Source organism: Peromyscus californicus, unplaced genomic scaffold, assembly GCF_007827085.1.
Source record: "Peromyscus californicus insignis strain IS unplaced genomic scaffold, ASM782708v3 Scaffold_5__1_contigs__length_169319896, whole genome shotgun sequence".
In the NCBI taxonomy this organism is placed as follows: Eukaryota; Metazoa; Chordata; class Mammalia; order Rodentia; family Cricetidae; genus Peromyscus; species Peromyscus californicus.
This window is the reverse complement of record NW_026294573.1, coordinates 186534-202446: the sequence shown is the minus strand read 5'-3', so window position 1 is coordinate 202446 and position 15913 is coordinate 186534. Positions and strand designations below refer to the sequence as shown.

The 15913-nt window shown below is 46.4% G+C and overlaps 1 protein-coding gene across 1 annotated transcript; it reads left to right on the top strand.

The window, feature by feature from the left end:
- The first annotated feature begins 271 nt into the window (after positions 1-271).
- On the top strand, positions 272-15883 carry CUNH1orf159 (chromosome unknown C1orf159 homolog). The gene is made up of 9 exons (XM_052715773.1): positions 272-384; positions 3755-3848; positions 6107-6182; positions 9806-9901; positions 10222-10287; positions 11861-11995; positions 12320-12345; positions 12437-12467; positions 13802-15883. The coding sequence occupies exons 2-9, from the start codon at positions 3777-3779 to the stop codon at positions 13897-13899; spliced, it is 600 nt and encodes a 199-aa protein (XP_052571733.1). The 5' UTR covers positions 272-384; positions 3755-3776; the 3' UTR covers positions 13900-15883.
- The last annotated feature ends 30 nt before the right edge of the window (positions 15884-15913 follow it).

The window sequence follows — 15913 nt, the reverse complement described above, 5'->3', positions numbered from 1 at the left end:
GCACTACCTCTCCCCACTTGCAGTGTGGCCATTTTCCTGATACTCCTGGCTTAAATCCAATATAAAGTGAATTATGGTACAGACTCCCACTTTCCCTCCTGATAGGACAGGGGCCTATGTCATCCTGAACTTTCACCCCTATGGGTCACATAGACCCACATAATCCTTTCCCTAGGTCCCTCAAGTGAGGCTTCCCACCACCCCTAGGCCAGAAAGTATATGTAGTTCCTCATTTTTAGCCTCAAACTGAAATGTCTCTGTGTTCTCTCAGAGTCTTCTTAGAAGTGAAGCTCAGGCTGCTATTGCACCAGAGCTGGAGATGCCCAGCTTGCCAGCTGTTTCATTGCTGCAGTGGCCTCTGCAAAGTAAAAAGTCTTCATAGAGGTAACATACATTTATTTGTTTATTATTTATTTATTTAGTATTATTATTTGAGACAGGATCTCATGGTATCTCAGATTGGTCTTGAATTTACTATGTAGCTATACTACTTTTGATCCTCTTGTCTCCAGCCCCTAAGTGTTTGGATTACAGGTGTATACCACCATGCCAGGTTATGTCAAGCCTACAAGTGCTTTACCAACTGAGCTGCATCCTGAGTCTCTTAAGAGGCAACATTATTTGTTTGTTTAAAGATTTATTTATTTTTTCAGCTGGAGAGAGAGCTCAGAGGTTAAGAGCACTGGCTGTTCTTCCAGAGGTCCTGAGTTCAAGTCCCAGCAACCACATGGTGGCTTACAACCATCTATAATGAGATTTGGTGCCCTCTTCTGGCTTGCAGGCATACATGTAGGCAGAACCCTGTTTACATAATAAACAGGGGCTGGAGAGATGGCTCAGAGGTTAAGAGCACTAGCTGTTCTTCCAGAGGTCCTGTGTTCAATTCCCAGCAACCACATGATGGCTCACAACCATCTGTAATGAGATCTGGTGCCCTCTTTTGGCCTGCAAGCATGCATGCACTGTATACATAATAAATAAATTAAAAAAAAAAAAGAACACTGTTTACATAATAAACAAATAAATCTTTTTTTTTTTTTTTTTTTTTTTTTTTTTTTTTTTTTTTTTGGTTTTTCGAGACAGGGTTTCTCTGTGTAGCTTTGCGCCTTTCCTGGGACTCACTTGGTAGCCCAGGCTGGCCTCGAACTCACAGAGATCCGCCTGGCTCTGCCTCCCGAGTGCTGGGATTAAAGGCGTGCGCCACCACTGCCCAGCAACAAATAAATCTTTAAAAATAAAAAGATTTATTTTTATTTTATGTGTTTGGGTGTTTTGCCTGCTTATATGTCTATTCACCACATGTGTCCTCAGAGGCCAGAAGAGGATGCCAGATCCCCTGGAATTGGAGTTACAGCCATGTGGGTGATAGGAATTAAACCTAGGTCTTCTGGAAATACAGCCAATATCTCTCCAGGCCTGTTTTTTGTTTGTTTGTTTGTTTCTTTCTTTTATTTTTTTTATTAAGAAATCTTTTATTCATTTTACATACCACCTACAGATCCCCCTCTCTTCCCTCCTTCAGTCCTCTCCCAGCCTCCCCCTCAACTCACCCCCCATTCTCTCCTCTGAAAAGTTAAGGCCTCCCATGGGGAGCCAATAAAGCCTGGTACATTCAGTTGAGGCAGGTCCAAGCCCCTCCCCCTTCATCAAGGCTGTGCAAGGTATCCCACCATAAGTAATGAGCTCCAAAAACCCAGCTCGGGCACCAGGGATGGATCCTACTGCCCGGGGGCCCATTAAGCAGATCAAGCTACACAACTATCTCCATTATGCAGAGGGCCTAGTCCAGTCCCATGGAGGCTCCACAACTGTTTGTCTAAAGTTCATGAATTCCCACTAGCTTGGTTCAGTTGTCTCTGTAGGTTTCCCCATCATAGAATCCCTCTTCCCCTGCTTTTGTTTTTTGAGACAGGGTCTTGCTATGTAGTTCTAGTTCACTAGGTAGACCAGCTTGGCTTCAAACTCATGGAGATCCAGCTAACTTTTAAGAGATAACCTTTATGGAAAAAAAAAACAAAAAAGCAAAAAAAAAAAAAAAAACCCCACAAAACTCTTCAAATCTTGTTTTGGACTTTGATTGGTTTATAAGTATCACTTTATGAGTTAACATAAGTTTGTTGTAAAAGGGATTTCAGGGAGAGGGAGACTAGAGAGATGGCTTAGTGGTTAAGAGTACTTGCTTTTGCAAACGACCCAGTTTGGGTTTCCAGCAATCACATGCCATCTCACAATTGTCTATAACTCCAGTTCCATGAATCTGATGTCCTCTTCTGGACTCTGCAGGCACCAAGCACACATGTGATGCACATGCATGCATACAATTAAAACATTCATAGACATAAAATAAAATAATCTTTGAAAAAAATTAAAAGGGATGGGGATGTAGCTCAGTTGATAGAATGCTTACCTAGTGTGCACAAAGCCTTGGGTTCAGTCTCCAGCCCTGCCATAAGTCAAGCTTGATACTGCACATCTGTAATCACAGCACTCGGTGGTAGAGGCAAGAGATGAGAGAGATGGAGAGATGACTCAGCAGTTAAAGAGCACTGGCTGCTCTTCCAGAGGATCTGTGTTCTGTTTCCAGCACCCACATGGCAGCTTACAACTGTAACTGTTAGAATCTGTAACTCTATTTCCAGTAGATTTGATGTCCTCTTCTGGCCTCTGCAGGTGCCAGGCATGCTCATGGTATGCGGACAAACCTTATATACATAAAACTTTTAAAAGTTTAAAAAAAAAAACAAAACTAGTATTGGTACAGATCAAGATCAAAATCAACCACGATACATGAAACCCTTATCCCCTAACAGGAAAAAAATTATTAAAAACTGTACACATGATATTACCTCAAGGCTCTGTGGGAGGTGCATGTTTTCCTCTAGTCATATTAAAAATGAAGCATATAAGCACTAAGCGAGCAGTTTTCAAGCACCAGGTGTTCTATGGTTTAAATCTTGTTGCAATTTTTGTGCTCCTTTTTGGTCTCTGGATCCTTCCTCTTGTTACTACTCTTTTTTTTTTTTTTTTTTTTTTTTGAGACAGGGTTTCTCTGTGTAGCCCTGGCTGTCCTGGAACTCAGAGATTCACCTGCCTCTACCTCCTGAATGCTCAGGTTAAAGGTGTGTGCCACCATGCCTGGCTTGTGACTGTACATTTTTAAGCTTGGGTATTACTCTGGACTGTGGTTTTACAGCCTCTTGTTTCCCCAAGTTCATAAAGGCAGAACACTGTATCACTGAAAATTCCCAGGGAACTCATCGCCACCCCAAACCCCTAGCTACCCACAAGGAAACAAAATCTTGTTAGTAGTGTTTAAGATGTGATTAGGGCTTCACTGGGACAGTGTGTCTGCATCCTGGGAAACCAGAGGTACAGTGGTCTTGCTTTCAGAATGCTGACAGCATGATGTTATTGGAAGGAGCACCAGGTCATCCCTCTCAATCAAGGCTCTGCCCACCTGTCATGATTCTTGAGTTTTGGGCCTTAAAACTATAGTGTGCTGGCGTATGAGCTCCTTACAGTCCTAGCTTTGGTAACCACTGATCCCCAAGTAGTGAGGAGCTGATGTCTGTAGGTCTCCCTGGAGGGGCAGGTAAGAGTGCTTTGACTGCATCACTGCTTCCCTGAAAGGCTGCCCCACCCTTTCCATTAAAGCCCTACCCTCTCTGCCTTGGTCCTGCCCTCTCAGTTACCCCCTCTTAGCCCCATCCAACCTTACTAGTACCTCCTCCCTGCACACTGTTCTGTCTTACAGATTTCCCTGTCAGCTCCTCAGCATGACACTGCAGTGTCTCATGCTCCTGGCTGGCCTCTTGATAGGAGGCATGAGCAAGTCTACAGAAAGCAAGGTGGGTAATTCTGTGCCCACTGGCAAGAAATTGAAGCCTCCTCAAAGGCACTGGATCCTCACCCCATAAGAATTTCAGTCTTTGAACTTAAGGTTCACTGATGTTAGCCTGTCCTTCGTAGAATCCCCTTGGAGTCTACTGCTAGTGTTGGAAATGCCTAAACTCTGCCCATCATCTATTTTGTTCTGCTTTCTAGAAGTTTCTCTGCCAGACCTACTTATTGCTATAGCTGACCTAGAATCTCTGCAGAATCACCCTCCAGAACTGCCTGTAGCCCAGAGCTACCTGCTCAGTTGTTGCTTACTCAAGAGAATTAATGAACACATGGTCAGGCATCCTGGCTCCCATCAGAAGTAGTTGAACAAAGACAGTGACACTCCAGGGGTTGAGCTTTGATATCTGGAATTGGGGTGACATTATTCTCTCCAAGACAGGCAGGATGGGAGCCTCACTGGTTGGGGGTGATGGTATGGGGAATCCCTTACTAACTTGGCCAAGGGTAATGAAAGGGATGGCTTATGCACTGGGCCTTCATCCTTCCCAAGGTGGTATGATACTCCCCTGTTTCCCTGTTATCCTTTAGACACTCCTTACTATTAACCAAGCTCAGATCACAAGAAAAACCATAAATTTGTAGTCCTATCCCATAGGAGACTAAGGCAGTAGAATTGTGAGGGTTTGTTTTGTTTTTCAAGACAAGGTTTCTCTGTAGCCATGGCTGTTCTGGAACTTGTTCTGTAGACCATGCTGACCTCGAACTCACAGAGATCCACCTGCCTCTGCCTTCCAAGTGCTGGGATTAAAGGCATGTGCCACTCCTGCCCGGCAGGATTGTGAATTTAAGACCAGTCTGGCCTACATAATGGATACTTTTTTTTTTTTTTTTGAGATAGGGTTTTTCTGTCTGTCCTGGAACTTGCTTTGTAGACCAGGCTAGCCTCAAACTCAGAGATCCGGAGTGCTGGGATCTAAAGGCATGTGGCACAACCTGGCTGGAACCCTGTCTTAAAAACAAACATAAACAGGGTCAACAAGATGGCTCAGCAGGTAATGGCACATTCTGCCAAGCCTGATGACTCTGAGTTTGGTCCCTGGAACCCACAGTTGAGGGACTCCTAAAAGTTGTCCTCTGACATCCATGTACATGCTCATACTCATATATACACACAATAATAATAAATAAAAAAGCTGAGTGTCATGGCACTTGCCTTTAATCCCAGCACTTGGTAGGCAGAGGCAGGTGAATCTCTATGTGTTTGATGCCACCCTGGCCTACACAATGAGTTCCAGGCCAGCCAAAACTACATAACGAAACCCTGTCTCAAAATAAAGCAAAAATAATAATAAATAAAATTTAGAAATTAAAAACAGAGAAAAGACAAACTTAATATAAGTTTTACATTTCTTGACTGCTTTTATAAAGAAATGAGGGCACCTGTATATTAATGCTAGGGTTTGGGGGAAGAGGGATATTTTTAAGGAAGTGTGATTGGACAGAGGGTGTGATCTGATGGTCATTAACTAGGGACCCAGCCAGACTGCTATTCAGAGTCTTGTCCCTATGGCTTCAGAGACAAGGGCCTACCCTTTCAATACAGGGAGGGCACTGCTCTATGAGGGCCTTAGCCTTTCCTTGCAGGTAAAGGGCAGGAGATAGTCAAAGACTTCCTTTGAGCTCTCTCCAGTGTCAAAAGTATTCTATTTTAGGGCAGTTTGTTCTGTGCCACACCATGCCAGGTCGTCCAAGGCCTAAGCCCCAGGCCAATTCATACTAATTCATTAGGTCTTACCCTTCCTGGCCTTTCTGGGTAGCTGGTGTTGGACACACTTAGCCAGATTCTAGCCTTATACTTGGTGACTTATTCAGTCATCAAATATTCACTGGTCACAGGCTCTGCATAGTCTAGACTTGAAGCCAGTGGGAAAAGGACCTATTGATTAGTGATTCATGTGATGTGACAGTAGTGTAGTCCAGGTGCTTGTAGAAATAGCCCCAAAGGGAGATAGCCCCAACTCTGTACCAGTAACTTCCAGGTTTAGTCTCTATGTTTAGGGCTGGAGTTTTTCCTGTGCTTTGCCAATATGAGCTGCAGTAGGAGTAGAGTAGGAATACTCACTTTTATTGAAGGGATGTCACTTGACCCTAGAGAGTTTTGGAGCTATGGTTAATGAGAAAGATAGGACCCTGTTATGACCAATGCTATCCTTGGCATGAGCTAGGCACTTACCAACCTGTCTCACTGATGTCTCTTCTCTAGGCCCAGCAACCTGAGTGTTGTATGGATGTGGTAGACTTCAATACTACCTGCCCAGGCACAGGCCTGTGTGGCCCAGGTAAGCATCATTGTTGCAAGTAAATAGGAGACTAGTCATCACCCCACCAGCATTCCTAGATATCTTTTATTCCTCAGTGACAAGACAGCTGAGGGGATGGAGGAACTTGGGGCAGCACAGACTAGCATTGTGCAAAGGAGGTCTACCTGGGTTTCCTTCTTGAGCAACCTAACCACACCCTTGTCTGGTCCAGGCAAGACCCTGTGGGGGATGTTCTGTAAAGGGTTGAGGCACAGGGAGAAAGAGGTTCAGAGGAGGAGGAAGAGGAACAGGGTTCAGAAGGAGACTAAGCCAGGATAGCACTTCCAGGAACTTAACAGCTCTTGGGGTATCCTTTTTTAAAAGATTTATTTATTTTTATTTTATGTGTAAGTGTTTGCCTGTAGGTGTGCATGTGGTCCACTCAGAGGCCAGAAGAGGGTATCAGATTCTCTAGAACTGAAGTTCTGAATGATTGTGAGCTTCGGTGTGGGTTCTGGGAACCAAATCCAGGTCTTCTTCAAGAATAGCAAGTGCACTTAACTGCGGAGTCATCTCTCTAGTACCTCTGGAGGGAATTTTGACCCTGGAATATCCAGCAATGTCTGGAGGCATTTTTGGTCATCACAGTTGGTGCTAAATGAGTTGAGGAGGATGCTTCTAGCATCTGGAGGTGGAGGCCAGGGTGCTATTCACTAGCCTCAGTGCACAAGATGACTCCACCACAGAGGATAATCCAGCCCCAATGGCAGCATGCCAAAGGTGAGGTCCCTGTCCCACAAAAGGTTCTAGGAGGCTATGAAGATAGGACTTTCTGGAGGCAGCCAACAGAGATTAGGGTTGCTGAGAGAAGGCAAATAGAAATGTCTAGAAGAAGAAGACCCAAGTGAGATGATGCCAGGGCCACCCACTGTCTTGGCCTGTCCTGAGGCAAGAAGAAATCATTGTGATAAAAAGGTGGTCAGTCTTGAGGGGGGTGACTCTAGGCTGCTATTTATTTTAGACTAGACTGGCCCAGAGCTGTCCCTTGATTTGTCACCCCTTGGCACCTGTTCTGAGTTCCATTACAAGACTACATGAACCCAGAGAAACTGCTCAGGAAAGCAGGTACTCCAAAACACTGATCGGGTGCAATGGGAAGAGGACATGGACAAGATGTTGAGGCTGGAAGGGAGGTAGGGATCAAAGATGAGTGTAGTGACAAGGGAAGAGGGCATTGCTTCTGTAGTGAGCAGAGAAAATATGAGGGTGCTATCTTAGGGTTTCTATTGCTGTGAAGAGACACTGTGACCATGGCAACTCTTATAAAAGAAAACATTTAATTGGGGCTGGCTTACAGTTTCAGAGGTTTAGTCCATTTTCATCATGGTAAGACATGGCAGCATGCAGCCAGACATGGTGCTGGAGAAGCTGCTGAGAGTTCTACATCTTAATCTTCAGGCAACAGGAAGTGAACTGTGTGCCACACTGAGGGTAGCTTGAACACAGGAGACCTCAAAGCCCATCCCCACAGTGACACATTCCTCCAACAAAGCCACACCTCTTAGTAATGCCATTTCCTATGGGAGCCATTTTCTTTCAAACCACTACAGATGCCAAAGGGCCTTCATGAGCCTTCTAACCTAAAGTTCTGGAAGTTGAACTTTCCTGGATTCTTTCACATTAACAGGAGTGCATGGGACCTGGCATCTCATGGACTATAAACTGTCCAGAGATGGCTCATTGGGTGCAGGCTACTATGCCACAGAGAGGCTGGAATAAGGAAAGATGCGAAGTCAGAATCTAAAATCCAAGGTGGCTCTGGGAACAGGTACAGGGATGGAGATAACCACGTTTGTGTAGGGAGACATAGGAGCCCCATAGGCCTTCAGGGCTACCACATGTCTCTCTGGCCACGCTTTTTCCCTGCATATAATTTAGCAACCCAGCAGAAGCCCATGATAGAGTCAAATGCATCTCAACATAGGAAATGATAGTGAAAGGGATGATTCTGGGGAGAATCACTATGTAGCTCTGGCTGGCCTGGATTTCACTCTGATAGTCTCACTGAGATTATCACTCTTGGTGCTAGGTTTTGTACTGAGGACCCTATGTTCCTTGGTTTTGCCTTTAGTAGACACACATGCCTCTCATGAGATCTACTCATGCCTTGAATTGATAAGAGGAATAAAGCTAGGCCACTGTAGGAGACTTACTCCTCATCTTATGATTACATGTTTGAGCAGGAATCTTCCACCCAAGTAGAAATGAGCATTTGGACTTTGTTCCTGTGTGATTGTTTGCCCACAGCATTGGCAGAGCTTGAATGGGCTGATGTCCCTCTTAGACCACTTGTCCATTGCTGTTGATACTGTCTTTGCCACCACAGAAAGGCTTCTGTCTCACCACAACTCATCTGTTCAGATCAGACATTATAACCTTCATTATTAAGGTCTAGTGACCCATGGTTTAGCTCTACATGCTGCCCAATATCCAGCTTTGGCTTCTAGAACCCCATCAACATTTATGGAACATGTATGCCCATCTTCTGTGTTGGGGATGTTAGAAGTAAAGGTATAAGATGGCCTCCAGGATGCCCTGACCAGAGGGGAAACAGCTGTCCACAAATCACTAGCCAGTACAGGCTGGGTTGTGGTGATATTGTGTTCCCCAAAATATTGTGTACCCTAATAAACTTATCTGGGGTCAGAGACAGAACAGCCACTAGATACAGAGGCTAGAAAATGGTGTCACTCACACCTTTAATCCTAGCATTCCAGAGGTAGAAATCCCTCTGGATCTCTGAGTTCAAGACCACATTGGAAACGGCCAGGCATGGTGACACACGCCTTTAATCCCAAGAAGTGAGCCTTTAATCCCAGGGAGTGATGGCAAAAACAGAAAGATATATAAGGCATGAAGACCAAAAACTAGCAGCATTTGGCTGGTTAAGCTTTTAGGCTTTGAGCAGCATAGTTCAGCTGAGAGCCATTGGAATGAGGACACAGAAGCTTCCAGTCTGAGGAAACAGGATCAGCTGAGGAACTGGCGAGGTGAGGTAGCTGTGGCTTGTTCTGCTTCTCTGATCTTTCAGCATTCACCACAATATCTGGCTCCAGGTTTGATTTTATTAATAAGAACTTTTAAGATTCATGCCACACTGGGTCACTCTCAGAATGAAGGTATGGCTTTGGTCAGTGCCAATCTTCGGTAGAAATTTGGCTTGATCCTGCTACATAGACCCTGGGAAATAGCACAGGGACACAAACAAACCTATGTGCACCTGCCCCGATGTAGAGGCCCAAGTGAGGGTACACTGCTGTATATACCTTGTATCCTGGAGGTTCTGGTGGATAAGGCTAGACCTTCGCATAGTATCTATTAATTTTAGCTTTCTGTCCTAAGCACTTCTGAATAGTCTCCTCAGGTGTCCAGTAAAAGAAATGACTGCCTTAGTGATAGGTATCCACAGGAATTTGGTTGAGAGCTGTATGCTTTCTGTTGAGTTTATTTCTTTTTCTGGAATTGGAGCCTGTGCCCAGTTTTCCACATCATGTTAATGTTCCTGAGTTGAAAATTGCCAATTCATAATGCAGAAAAGCTTGAAGAAGACAGTGAAATGACTTTGACTTACTTTGGCTGAAAAACTCTCTCTTCTCATGCAGGTTGCTACAGGCACTGGAATGCAGATGGGAGTGCTAGCTGTGTCCGGTGCTGGAATGGGACCCTCCCCACATATAATGGCTCTGAGTGCAGAATTCGTATGTCTTCTCCAAGCTATCTACCCCAGTTCCCCTATACTTCACAAGGGTCCTCATGTCCAATTTGGGGAGAAACCAAGGGAACCACTGTATTTGTCCTCTCCAACGGCAGTACCCACCTTGCCCAGGAGTCTTGTCTATCAGTGAGCAGCCCCTTGGATCTCTCCCTGAGTGTTCTGTTCACTGAGGACAGCTGTGGGTGAAAACTGCTCCTTGCTTTCTCATCTCTAAACTGAGATGTCCCTTTAGGACTATGTATGGAGACCTCAGTAGGGTCCTGGGCATGGCTCAGGCCTCCCCTTAGTTCTGCTCTCCCATAGTCACTGGCCGGAGCATGCAGTTTCCCATGAACAGAAGCACAGGGACACCTGGACAGCCACATTTTGGTAAGTCTCTTAGTTCATAAGTCCAGAACTGTGCCTCTGCTTAGGACCTGGTGCTGGGGCTCATCATCAGAGCTGGTATTGGTGCTAGTGTCAATCCTGAGCCACTGAGGCCACAGCAGACATATCCATGGTAAAATATTTTTTGCAAGGAGCTATAGTCAAAGAAAAGGTCTGGAGAGAGTCCAGCATCCCTTGGGGCTGGGGTCATTTGGCTTGGGTGTGGGTACATGTTGGGATTCCATAGGATGAAGATATTTCATGGTCTCCAAAGAGCTTCAGTTATAGCAGCCCTCACTGCTACCCACTTATGCTTAGCCTTTGCCTCATTCCATGTCCACTCTGACCCCCAGGCCCTGGGGATTGCATTGCCCCATCCCAACTTGCTCTCATAGGATGTAGGCTGCTGATGAGACTGCAAACACATGGGCCATACCTCCTGATATGTTTTTAAGGAAGGGACAGGCCCTATTTACCTGATGTCCATATCTCCAGAGTCTTTAAGCCCACCTTAAATGAAGACCTGGGGAGTAAAGAGTGGAAGAAAATGTGGGGTAGCAGTGTGGCCAGGCAAGCAAGAGAGAGGACTAGGGTGGTGCTGGTAGAGAGAATATACCCAAGTCAGAGGAGCCCCATAGGTTAGGGAGCTAGACTGAACTCCAGTACAAGACTGCCTCTTCTGAGGTGACCCAATCACTTTAGGGACATATCACCCTGACCCTCATCCTTCAACAGTTCTGGATCTTAGGTTTAGAGTCCTATTCTGAGAGGGCTCAGTCCTTCCCATGGGTCTTAGAACCCATCCCTCCTCTCAACCAGAAATTGCACTTGAAGGTGCTGTCCTCAACAGTAGAAGTCCACTGCACAGAACTATGGTGTTTAGGGTAGGGGTAGTATAGACAGGACCTTAGCCACATCTTTTGCACAGTGCTAATGAGACAGAGCAAGATCCATGGAGTCTCAGTAAGAAAGATACTTTCCAAGGCTGAGTGGTGGTAGCACACACCTTTAATCCCAGCACTCTGGAGGCAGAGGCAGGTGGATCTCTGAGTTCAAGGCCAGCCTGGTCTACAAAGTGTGTTCTAGGACAGCTAGGACTGTTACACAGAGAAACCCTGTCTCAAAAAACAAACAAAAAAGAGGATACTTCCCATAGCTGGCATTTACACTGTTCCATCAAACTACTAAACCCCTAGCATGTCCTGACCACAAACAAATGGAGCTAAGTAGGAGGCAACTGCATGTATCAGAAGTGAGGTGCAGCCGAAGTACCTGTTGCCAAGACTGGAGGCTTTGGTTCTTACTCCAAGAGGCTGAAGCCAATCTAATAGAGAGAGGAGCCTGGAATTAGCCTGGGCCAGGAGAGGGTGGACAGTATAATGTCCCTGGTCTTGTGGCTAGGTATGTTGGGCTTGTGGAGGAGCCTGAGTGCAGAACCCTTGCTCTGACATGTGGCTGGTGCCTAGTATGATGCTCAGGTATGTTTAGGAAATGGTGGGCCCCAGGGGTTAAGCAAGGCGCACTGGACATCCACCCCCAGACCTGGCTCTCCTGGCAGCTGTTGGTTTGCCTGCAGGGGCTCCTCATGTGGCAGCTTCCCTCTTCCTGGGGACACTCTTCATCAGCACAGGCCTCATCCTCTCTGTGGCTGGGTTCTTCTACCTCAAGCGCTCCAGTAAACTTCCTGAGGTTTTCTACAGGAAAGACAGAGGTACTTCCTTCTGTGGCTGAGTTTCTGCCTGCCTAGCCTCAGGGATACTGTCCAGAGCCTGTCCCCACTCAGGGCATAGGTGGTCCCCAGTGGGTACAGAGCAGGTGCAGGGACTCCAGTGTGTCCAGACTCCTGTGCCCACACTCACCAACACAGAGTGACTTTGGATGCTCTTATAGCTGAGAATATGAGGCTGGGCCCTGCTGCTTAGAGTCCCCAGGGTAAGAAATATGGCTGAGCAGCTGTCCAGGCTCCAGGTGCTCAGGGCACTCAGAGCTGAGGCGGCTGCCGGGCATCAGAGTAACATGTTATTTTCTTCCCTAGCCCCTGTCCTACAGCCTGGTGAAACAGTAAGTAACCTACTCAACTAGGCTGAGCAACCTCGGCTGTGTGTACCTGTGCCAGGCCATCCAAGTCTCACTTTGCCTTTCTCTTTTCAAGGCTGCGATGGTCCCCCTGCCACAGTCTTCAGGTACAGGCTGCAGCATGTTATGGGAGTTGGGTGGAAGGGCCTTACTGTGGACCAGTCTTCAAAGCCTATTCTATGGTTTTATCCCCAGATATAAAGGTCCTTCTCTGGGGCCTGACATGCCTTCACACATTCTAAGTAGACTGTTCCATAAGGCAGGGACAAGGACAGGTGCTCAGCAGGCATTACTTCTTTTCTCCCTATCAACCCACATGGTTTCCATGCTGTCTCCCTTCCTCAGCATAGGGCCAGACTCCCTGCTTCTTCTGTAGTCATGTCTAAATCTAGTCCTGCTTGAGAGCTGCAAGGAACATGTCAGTTCTTGAGCCTTTTCCTGCCAGGCCTGTCTGAGCAGTTGTAACCCACTGTACAGAAGAGGCCATGAGCACAGAGGTTGACTGGCCCATGGTTACACAACCATAAGCTCCAGAGCAGATTTACTTAACTTCTCTCCCCATCTCATTGTCCTCACTGTGCAGAGGTCTAGAATGGAGAACCAGTGACAGTGTTTCTCTCTTTTGAAGATAAAGTAGTTCATTGATGAACCCAGACCTACTTTGTTCCAATTAATATCTGTCTCAAGTTCTTCAAAGCAGCCCTTCTCCCTGAGTACCTTACAGGTGTTGTCAGTGACCTGTGCCACCATACAGCAAAATACACACACTAGCCACTCCAAGAAAAGCATATCCCTTGATAGTTCTTGGAGACCGAAGTTAGAAATCAAGATGTTGGGGTGAGAGACATGCAACCCAAGGCCTGGTGGATGGGGAATCTCTCATGTCTCTTCCAACTCCTAGTGTCTCATACCTCCTGTGGCTTTGTGACCACATCATCCATGTCTCTCTTTCTCTCTGAAGAGAATAATAGTCATTGATTGGATCCAGAGCCCACCTGGTTAACCTAGGATGATCTCACCTATCCTAATAGAATCACATCTGCACAGACCTTTTTTCAAATTAGGGTTATATTCATAAGCTTCAAAACTCAGGGTGATCTCCTGTCTTTAGAGGATGCTATCTAACTCCCTGTAGAGCATAATGCAGGTATAGTCTATGCTGCTGTCTTAAGGAAGAGCTGGGCTCTGATCCAGGCCCACATACTAGGGTGTGGGGTCTGGGGTTCTGATAGGAAACGGCTGAGCTCATGGGCACCTCCATCAGAAGAAACTGCCTTTGCATAAGTGGAGCCTAATGAGCATCATTTCCTTGTTAGAATAAACACCACACATGGGCTTTGTGCCCTGTGGCTGTTCACTATGCTCCTGAGAGCCTATGGTGCTGTCAAAGACCTGAACTTCACCTATTTCTGACTTGGCTTTATCTCTGACCCCATTTCAGTGAGGAAGCCAAGATACATTAGACGTGAGCAGCATCCAGACAAGAATAGGGATCCTTCTGCCTTCTCCACAGTGGAGGCCCACATCAGCAACGTCTGACCTGGAAGTCAGCTGAGACTTCACAGCACAGCATTGGAGACCCAAGGCTCCCTCCCAACACACAAAGGGCCTTGGGCTTAAGATAGGCCAGAATTGGCTCCCAGTGACAGATATATACAAATGCTAAGGGGAGCTAACCTCCATGCCATGAGATCTTCTGTCCCACCCTTATTGTGTGGTTTAACAGGAGTAACCATCTGTTTGTGAGACCTGAGACTCAAGAGCAAGTCATATGGAGTCTGGGCCCCTCAGGAGTCACAGCAAAGTTCCAGCATCTGTAACAGCTACAACACAGGCCCGATCCAAATGGTCAAAACTTTTGGAGGCCACCCAGTGGAACCCATGTTAGATAGGACTCTTTCCATCACCACCAAGCTAAGAAGAATGAAACCAAGGCCCAGACAGTGGAGAAAACAACCTGGAAACTGGTACCAGAGATAGGTTGCTCCAGCACTGGCCGGCTAATTTATCTGCTGACCTCCAAGGCATAGATTTCTGAGAGTTGCAGAATTGAGTGTCCTGGGTTTCCTGATTCCAGAGACCAGCAGAACCTAGTCTCCCAGGGACAGACTCCCAGCCAGCTACCTTTCCGGCTGAGTACTCAAAGTAAAATGTTTAACCATGAGGCTTCCATATCTGAACACTTGTAGGTCACTTGTGTCATTGGGCTTGTGAGAGCATGCTGGTCAGTGGTCCTGTCTTTGCTGTTGCAAGCCTCCAGAAGCAGTGCCTGTGAGCTGCTAGTGTGGCTGGTGGCATTGGCTAGTAGCTCCTGTGGAAGAAGGTGCCCTGTTAACCAATGCCACCCTTCCTCTATGGGCCAAGGGTGTTAGCATCTTCTTCAACATCTGGCCCACATCTGATCTTACTAACAGTGTTATAAGCTTACTTTCCAATACTTGAACCAGTGGCCAAGATAGCAGCAGTGATTTAAAGTTGGACCAATTAAACTAGACTAGATTTTCTCTCCTCTAGCCTTATTATCCCAAGGGTCATCTATTCATTGTGTGTGGGCCAACTGCCCCATTGCCATGTTCAGGGGACAGGGAGTCAGGGATGCAAAGAGGATACCCTCAGCAGGATCCAAAACCTGCTATCTGTTGTCTGGTGGGACTGAGTACAGCACAGTCCATCCCCACATGTGGCCTTGGCCTGTTCCACATGTACTCTTCTCATTTCGGGACACTGTATTGAATGACGTGACTACCCATCTCCTTAGGACTTGAGATAGAAGGTGCCAATCAAGTATGGCCTGATTCTTCAGATAAAACTACAGATATAACTGGGTGTGGTGACACATGCCTTTAATCTCAGCACTTGGGAGGCAGAGGCAGGTGGATCTCTGTGAGTTCAAGGCCAGTCTGATCCACAAAGCGAGTTCCAGGATAGTCAGGAACAGAGAAACACTATCTCAAAAAAACAAAACAAACAAACAAAACCAGAAAAAAGACTACAGATACTTCACTAGGCTTTGTGGGGGCCACTGACAGTTTATGGATCTAAGTCACCCTTAGGGAAAGCAGGACCCTCTATGTTGGCTACTTGAGTCCAGCTTGGTGGTCCCATTTAAAGCCCATGGGTAGATGTGGAGATGTTTCTCTGCTGACTAGTGAAGGATCTAGATAATTAGAGCATAGGGATTCTAGAAGTCCTGCCTATGGTGGTTTGAATAAGGATGCCTTCGCATGGGCTTACATATTTGAGTGCTTAGTCATCAGGGAGTGGCATTACTTGAGAGGGATTAGGAAGTGTGGCCTTGTTGGAGGAGGTATGTCACTGGGGGTGGGCTTTGGGGTTTCAAAAGTTCTAGCCAGGCCCAGTGACTTTCTCTTCCTGCTGCTGCCTGTGGATCTGGATATAGAACTCTGAGCTCCTTCTCTAGCACCATGTCTGCCTGTGTGCCACATGCTTCTAGCCATGCTGGTAATGGACTAAACCTTTGAAACAGTAAGCATGTCCCAATTAAATGCTTTCCTTAATGAGAGTTGCTGAAGTCATGGTGTCTCTTCACAAC

Bases quoted from the DNA above. Each gene is read 5' to 3' on its own strand.
- CUNH1orf159 (XM_052715773.1), top strand. From the start codon at position 3,777: ATGACACTGCAGTGTCTCATGCTCCTGGCTGGCCTCTTGATAGGAGGC. The intron at 6,183-9,805 runs GTAAGCATCATT...CTTCTCATGCAG, and splicing joins CACAGGCCTGTGTGGCCCAG to GTTGCTACAGGCACTGGAAT. The intron at 11,996-12,319 runs GTACTTCCTTCT...TTTCTTCCCTAG, and splicing joins TTTCTACAGGAAAGACAGAG to CCCCTGTCCTACAGCCTGGT.